This window comes from Poromitra crassiceps (genome assembly GCF_964638095.1).
Source record: "Poromitra crassiceps genome assembly, chromosome: 10".
NCBI classification, from domain to species: domain Eukaryota; kingdom Metazoa; phylum Chordata; class Actinopteri; order Beryciformes; family Melamphaidae; genus Poromitra; species Poromitra crassiceps.
This window is the reverse complement of record NC_139631.1, coordinates 34,199,281-34,207,648: the sequence shown is the minus strand read 5'-3', so window position 1 is coordinate 34,207,648 and position 8,368 is coordinate 34,199,281. Positions and strand designations below refer to the sequence as shown.

Here is an 8,368-nt window from a genome sequence, read left to right as displayed (position 1 = left end):
TATGATGTTGAGACCCGAAACACAGAGAACATTTATTGTGATGTGATGGCCTTTCGCTCCGTCATGAATCATTGACATAGTTAGGCTACTGTTTGATCCAATGATTAATCAATCATTCACTCACAGTAAAAGAGAATGAAGAGTAAAATACTAAACTACTACAAGGAAATGCCAAAGCTGAGCGGTTCCAACTTGCTGTTACACCCAAATAAATCATCCAGAGCCTATATCACTTACATTTTAAGTTGGATTTCTTGACCCTGCAAACATACATTTAGGATTCAGGATCAAGTCTCTATCTTTGTTAGTTTATGGCTAAGAAAAGATGCCCATGAATTCCGGATCAGCACCCATTTATAATCAACTGTCCATTGGTACAAGGCTGATCTGCCCACCAAATCCTTTCATATGTTTTAGAGATATCCTGCTGGCTGACTGACTGACTGACTGACAAGACAGACAGGGGCGAAAATGTAACCTCAATGGCAGAGGAAACAAAAATGAAAAGAAACACATTAAAATAATTTGAGAGACCATCAATAACAAGAGACTTTCCGGGGGTATAGAATAAATAAATAAAATCCATTCATAAAATCATCAAACAGTTTGTTTATTCTAACTAATGCATTCTGTCAATCAGCAGTCCTGTGCAGTGCAGGAAACAGGAAAAGAGCATTTCAAGGAAAGCCGGCAGGGTGGTTCAGCTGGTTTGATTTGTTTGATTACACTCTTTCAAAGAAGTGAACAAGGAAGATACACAGCGAGAGGTACTACTAGGCTATCCATGCAGCACAACACACACACACACGCGCGCACACACACACACACACGCGCGCGCACACACACACACGCACGCACACATAAATTCCCGATCATTGCCAGTGACCTGAAGATAGATGGGTTAGTGAAATCTGATCCGATGTGTGAACTGTAACGGTGGCACTCGTTTTCTCATCACATTCTCAAAACATAGGCTACTTGACATATTATGAGGGTTTCATGTTGATGGACAGAATAGAATAGAAAATTAGAGCAAAGACAATCCAGTGTTTGTCTGATTTGAAACAGAAAATTACCACGAAGTCGAAGGGAAGGCTTGAGTATTTATTTATTATTTTTTACTGCGCATGCATACTGCGCATGTAGGGTGAAACTTCATATGCAAAATTACATCAGCCAACCGACCAATTGGAGGCCGTACATTGGTTGACGTCACAGCCGCTGTGAGCCTATCAGGTTTCACCACGACAGTAGAAAACTGCTGTAAGCGCAGCCCCCTTGTCAATAGTTGGAAACTGTCAGGGCTCTGAGGAACACGGGAAGCGGAGGGTCTCTATCGAAATATCAAAGGATAGCCCGTGATTTCTAATCTAACACAAACCCTACAGGACCGTACAAGCATGGTGGTGGTAGCAGCAGCAGGGAGCGGGGGAGCACACAAGGTGCTCCTGATCTCCGGGAAGCAGAGCTCGTCCAGCGGCTCGCCGGGAGGCTTCGGCCGGCCTGTGGTCGTCCTGCCATCGGTTGCCTGCCAGGCGTCGTCCGATTCAGACTCCAACTCCTCCGCGGGGCCGCCGCAACGAAAACGACAGAGGCTGACACACTTGAGTCCAGAGGAGAAAGCGCTTCGCAGGTTAACCCCGCAAATGTTGCTTATTATTATGCGCTAAAAATGTGTTTTGTGGCTTAGCCCCCGAGTATTAAAACGGGGATCCGCCCAAAGATATCGATCGATTGATTGATTGATGATGGAACAATAGAAAACTGATGGTTTAAATCCCAACCCAGAGGAATGAATGCAATATTGCAGCAGCTACAAACGTTAGACCTAATATTATAGCCTTTTTTTCCTAAGGTTACTAAGCGGTCTAAATTTGACTCATACGCACCGATATATTGTCATTTGTGTCACCTTTGGACTTTGAACAAGCTTGTCAACCTCGTATCTGACTGATTTGAACCCGACCACACTCCCTCTGGACCCACCCAGCGTTGCTTAAATGGAGCAGGACATTGATATCCTGGTATGCCTGCGTGGCAAGAATATGGCCGGTGATTGCGCAATCATGAACCCAATCTTGTCATGGCTTAGTCAGCATCATGGAAAGAATGTCTCGAATTCCTGTTTTTCCTCTTCCTCCAGGAAACTCAAGAACAGAGTTGCAGCTCAGACAGCCAGAGACAGAAAAAAGGCCAAAATGGGGGAGCTGGAACAGCAAGTCCTAGAGATGGAACTAGAGGTAATTTTTCCTCACTTTTCAGACAGGGGCGTAGCTCGGAATTCTGGACCCCATGTACATACAGGAGGGGAACTCTGGGCTCTGCCCTCCACTTTTCTCTAGTCTCCCCATTCATAACTGCAACACACCACACGTTCATGTATGTTAAGTCAATTATCATTGAAATTATGGGTTTTCAGTGTGTAACCAAAACCAGTAATCAATCTCCTGTTCAAAATCTAGTCTAGGGTTAACAATTTAGTTTTGATTCTGCACAGGAAAACCTATTCCTACTTATTCCAGTTTAATTGATAAAACTACAATTTGCTGTCACATTTTTGAGAAATTCTGTTTGCATGTAGATTTCAGCCAAACCAACTTAAAAAATAAGTGAAATAATATAAATATTTTTAACTACACTTGTAGTCAGTATCTGCCCCCACTACAGTGCCGCAGCGATTACGCATGATTGTACTTCTAAGTGTTTATCGTTAACTGACGCATGCCTGTCCTCCCCCCCTCCTCCTTCGCCAGAACCAGAAACTTCACATCGAAAACAGGCTGTTGCGGGAAAAGACTAGCGGCCTTCTGACAGAGAATGAGGAACTGAGACAGAGACTTGGGTTGGACACCCTCGAGTCAAAAGAGAAGGTAAGAGGATTGGTTGCAATGCAGAGTGAAGGGGGGTGTGTGCTGGGGGTTACAGTGTTAGTCAGTCAACCATATTGAATCCTTGGAGTTGCGTAACCCTCCTCTGCTTCTCCCCCCCAGGTTCAGGTTCAGCTGTTTTCCGGTGGGAATGATGCAGGTTTGGGGATCGGGTCTTCTGAGTCCGCAGTACTCAGGCTACGTGTGCCTCCGCAGCAGGTGCAGGCCCAGCACTTCCTAAATCTGAAGATTTCCCAATGGATACAGATGGTCCTGACACTACAGACAATGAGGTAAGAGTTGTTTCTCCAATACAGTGGTTCTCAACGCATTATTAAACGTCAGCATTATTTTGTTAACAAGACGTTAACACAATTGGAGAATGTAGGGGGACTATTTTGATCATAGTTTCACTGTTAAATCTACATCTACAACACAGATAGCCATGGAATTCTGGAGAAAATCATATCTTGACTACACAAATATTCTCACAGTTGGGGGTTGTGGCCCTAATGTGGACAAAATTGCTCTTAGACCCATTGGTCTTAGACTGGGGTCAGGTTGGAGGTTAGTAGGCTAATCTCTTCTCCATTCCCCCCCCCACCTCTCACCAGTCTGATCTGCTGCTGGGCCTTCTGGACATCCTTGACCCAGAGCTGTTCCTCAAGTCTTGTGAAGAGGAGTGCCAGGAGCCGCAGGTGCTGCTGGTCGGAGGGGGGGACGCACTACCTGCCACCCCACCTGCAGCTCTGGGGGCCCCACCAGTTAAGCTGGAGGCCCTTAATGAACTGATCCACTTTGACCACATCTACACCAAGCCCGTGGGAGAGGTAGAAGAGGAGGAGATAGAGGAGGTGGTGGTGAGCGACGGGCAGTGCGGCAGCATGGAGAGCGGTGTGGAGGTGAAGATAGAGGACGCCTCTGAGGTGGTGGAGGTGTGCATCAAAGACGAGGAGGAGGAAGTGGTCATCCCCGTGGTCATCCCTGACGACGTCGAAGACTTCCTGTCGGCGGGCTCCTCCCCGGCCCTCAGCCCCGCCCCCGCCCTCAGCGGCCTGGATAAGGAAGCCTACCTGGCGGACGCCTACAGCGACTCCGGATACGAGCGGTCCCCTTCCCCCTTCAGCAACATGTCCTCTCCCCTGTGCTGCGAGAGCTCCTGGGATGACGTGTTCGCTAACGAACTCTTCCCCCAACTTATCAGTGTCTGAATCGCCCCCTTTCGCCCCCAATAAGTTATCCATATACCTATAAGAGCTATTGTGTAGTGATGAATAACTACAGACCAGCACACGATACTTCATACCGATGTGCAAACACCGTTGAACCCTCTCGTGTTTCGGCTAAAGTTAAGCACATAATCTCCTTTTTTATTACAGCGGGTCTGTACCATGGGCGATGCTGCATTGACTTTATGGGAGGTGGAGTTCATAACAGCTTCTTTGGTATCGCCAATTGCTACAGAGGTTTAAGATTGCTTACAAATCTTTCACTCGCTGTTCAAAATGAAATGTGGGTGGAATTCAGTATTTCTGTAAATTTATATCTATAGGGCGATGGGGACCGACCATTTAAATAAGACAAATTTTATTTATTTGTGTATTCTGCTTCGGAGTCTTTGTATGTTAACCGTTCGCATGTAAAAAAGCATTCTTCTAATTTTGTTGACCGCTCTCCTTGTAGTCTAAATACTGCATTAAAAAAATCTTTTTGCATTGCAATCTTGTCTCCTCATTTTCATTTACTGCACTTCCACTTCTACGAGGGAAATATATTCAATTGAAAGGAAAAGCAGGAAGCCAGTAGAATAGACCAAATTTGACTTGGGCTCACTTCAGACTTCACACAAGGTGGAAACAGGTTTTCACAGTTGCACGACTGTTTGAGATAGTTTTCTATAGATAAACACCTTTTTTGAATCTTGCAGGACACCTCCAAGGGTCAAACCACTAAACATGCCTTAAAGCACTATGATATGCAAAGTCATAACTATCTCCACTGAACATGCAAAAAATAATAGTGGAATCGCTTATACTGTATATGGATCGAAAGCTTGGTACACAATCATTTCTACACATGCTGTTTGAATAATTTGCTTATAGTAATCAGGAGTCCGCTCACAGTGATCAGTTTGGGTCTTCTCATACTTGAGAACAATGGATTTTTTTAAACTACAGTAATTACATTTTTTATATTTACAAACTGCCAAAAATTAGCCAAAGAGATGCAGCAGTGATACTTGGTGCACGTCTGTATATGGAGAGATTGCGGCATCTCTTGGTGTACATGGAGAGATCGCAGCGTCTCTCAGCTGGAGGCCTATAGGCTAACTTACATGTATTTTGAAAGTCAATAACATTCAGTAAATAGCAAAGATGTCAGTTTCATTACTTTATACTGTATTCATCATAAAAGGGAGTAAGGGCTCTGTGTCTGTTTAAATTTTTGTCCCACATTGTGATGTCACTGATGTCACAATGTCTATGACATCACTGATGATGTCACAATGTCTATGACATCACTGATGATGTCACAATGTCTGACATCATTGATGTTACAATGTCTATGACATCATCAATGATGTCACTCGAGCAATTGTGATGTCATCAGTGATCGAGCGCGCGTAGCGTGCGAGATTTCTAGTGTAATAAATATACAAATGTCTGTTCTAAAAATTGAAAAATAAAAACAAAATATTGAAAAAAATATATATACAAATGTCAATCTGCATGAGAAAAAAAGAGAAAAATCTGTTATAATGATCAATGCTGCTTATAGTGATCAATTTGACCCATCCCAAAATGATCACTATTAAGAGTCCGCTGTATTTGACCTACTGCTCCCAGTATTGTACCTATACTGTATGTTACTCATTACCAGAGATAACAGAACAGTATTATTTCTAAATTGCCAATGTCCTAAATATCATACATCTTAACTAGCTTGTATCTTCCTTCTAAACCTCACATCAGTCAAATGCTCCCTCCCCTCCCCGCCCCCGGGTATATTGCCACAATAGTCCAAGATAAAAGGTCAAAGGTCGGGCAGATAATGAGACGACATGAGATACAATGTTGATATATTCCCTGTCTCTCTGTTGTGCCAGTACAGCCACTTTCCTGGGAAGGAGAAACAATAATGTCTGCTTGTGTTACATACACTTCTGCTGTAACTGGGTGCTGCCTGGGAATCCAACCTGAGACTGTGATGCTTTCTACTTCCCAGTAGAATGAGGCCAGTGTTTGTATTGTTGTGTCTTGGCCCAGGGTATGAGAATGGGCTGGGAGGGGCAGCCATTTATTCCGGGGTCTCTTTCTTGTCTGACCCTTTAAAGTTTCCCGAGGCTGTGACTGATACGAGCCGTCCCTTTTAACAAAAGCCCCCCGCGTCCCGACTATCACTGCATGAGCTGATTAGATCAGCTCTTCAGATGCACCACTGATGTAATTGAGCTTAACTCTCGAGGGCCCGCCCACCCGTCTCTCCGTTTGCTTGATTAGAATGCTTTGTATTTTGGAACATCCTTCCTACGCTTCTTCACAGCCGCAAAAACTGTTTTTGTGGAAAGATAAAATATTCAAAGTGTGTGTGTACCGCTGAGCAAATGATCTAGAAAAGGCTTTAGAGTAAAACCAAAGGAAATGATCAGCTCTGCTATTTCGATGTGATTTGACCTCATTGTTGTGTTCTTGTGGTGGGAGGCGGAAGGGAAACCGCAGCAGCTCTTGACGTAGCTTCAGCTTCTGGAGAAAAGTGCGGTGAGCAGGAGGTTACAACCTCCTATATCCTATACATGCAAACCACAGCAAAGCTGCATCGATATCACAGCTGTTCATCTGAAACTGAAAAACACCCATTACTGTCTCTACTATATACAGCATACTGTCTCCACCTTGACAGCTCTTTCAATTTCACCTTCTAAATCAGACCTGGGCATTATGCAGCCCGGGGGCCAGATGTGGCCCTCATGATGGTTCTGCTTGGCCCAGGAGGTCTAAGACAAACCACACCATTTTACTTATGAAGCTAGAAAAATCTAATGAGATGACCTCAATTGGCTTTTATTTTGAAACACTTGTGTGTCGTGAGTGTGCTTCTTCCTGAATAAGTGCGCAGTGTGTTTTCCATAATTTAATCAAGTGATCAAATTACGGTTACGGCATGACGGGGGGAAAATTGGCCCCCGGCAACAATCTGCATTTCTCATGTGACCCCCCCAGGAAAAATAATTGCCCACCCCTGTTCTGGTTTATTTCTGGACCATGCAATCAGTTGTTCTTTCTGCCTTAACTGTTGCCAATTTGCAGTCTAAAAACATTCAGAAAACTCGGGAAGTGACTGGTTTTACTGGATTCTTCCAATGTTATGGGCACTAGGCCACCTGTTTTAGCTGTGGAGCTATTCCTTCCCTCTGCAACCTCAGGTCTATATGTGCAAACCTCTTCAGAGACATTTCTCAAGTTGTGAATGTCAAATTGGCTCATCCTAAGCCTACGGGTATATTTGTGACAGAAACTATTTTCGTCAGGTTTGTGTGTGGACAAAAGGACACTTTGGCTTCAGACTCAGCAGTGTGTGCAGCTTGTGGCTGAACGCGCACCAGCCGCCACTGGATCACTGTCTACACATTTATACATGTCTACAAATGTATATGCGGTGCCATATTAGACCGTGTTTCTATTTCAGGCAAGTTGTTGTTAGAGGGCCATCTAATGTGGCAAAATCAAATGTTAAATTCTTGTTATTGTGTTGAGCGAGAAGCTAAGCTAGCTAATGCCTCAAAATTGGAATTGTCAGTAAAGTGACATTGCTATCGTTTATTGAACACCTTATGACTGTTGACAAAAGGACTAATAAATATTGTAGGATAATAATGGAAGCATTAAATGTGCTGTGTGGCTGGTAGAAGCTGTTGTTCAGGCTTTATGTAATTTGGAAACCACAGTTCATGTGATTTTTTTTTAAATTGATTATTGTTCCCTAACAGTCGAGAAAGTCAGGCAGCATGTTCCACTAACCAGCATGGTGTCAAAGTTCATGCTTAAATTAGAGACAGTCTTGTTGTGCTAATATGACATGTGTCATCACCTATGCACGGATTTGGATAAACCCTCCTCAACGTCTCAACTTACTGCGCTCAGCAGTATTATAAAGAGACGATTGCTAAACCTACACTGGCAGCTGTCACACCACATACGTTATTTGCAATGAGACTTGCGCTGCACAGCAATGTCTTCAAAAGGTACGCTGAAGACGAAGGTATAAGAGCAACGGGGACAAAAGATCTGAGGCGGTTACGGAAACCGCTTTGAGTATCGATTAGCTCGACTAATTGTGGCCGGCATGGATTCTGAGAATGGAAGCAGAAAATGGAACAGCAGATCAAAGAAAAAGCTGGTCAGATGTAAGCAAAGAAAAAGCTGGTCAGACGTAAGCAAAGAAAAAGCTGGTCAGATGTAAGCAAAGAAAAAGCTGGTCAGACGGAAGTAAAGAAAAAGCTG

The 8,368-nt window shown here is 43.9% G+C and overlaps 1 protein-coding gene across 1 annotated transcript; it reads left to right on the top strand.

The window, feature by feature from the left end:
- Nucleotides 1-1,297: 1,297 nt before the first annotated feature.
- Nucleotides 1,298-4,599, top strand: xbp1 (X-box binding protein 1). Its single transcript, XM_083644765.1, is given in 6 exon segments — nt 1,298-1,633; nt 2,144-2,240; nt 2,754-2,870; nt 2,991-3,160; nt 3,482-3,548; nt 3,551-4,599. Coding segments are annotated over 6 exon segments (1,212 nt in total). The 5' UTR covers nt 1,298-1,400; the 3' UTR covers nt 4,079-4,599.
- The last annotated feature ends 3,769 nt before the right edge of the window (nt 4,600-8,368 follow it).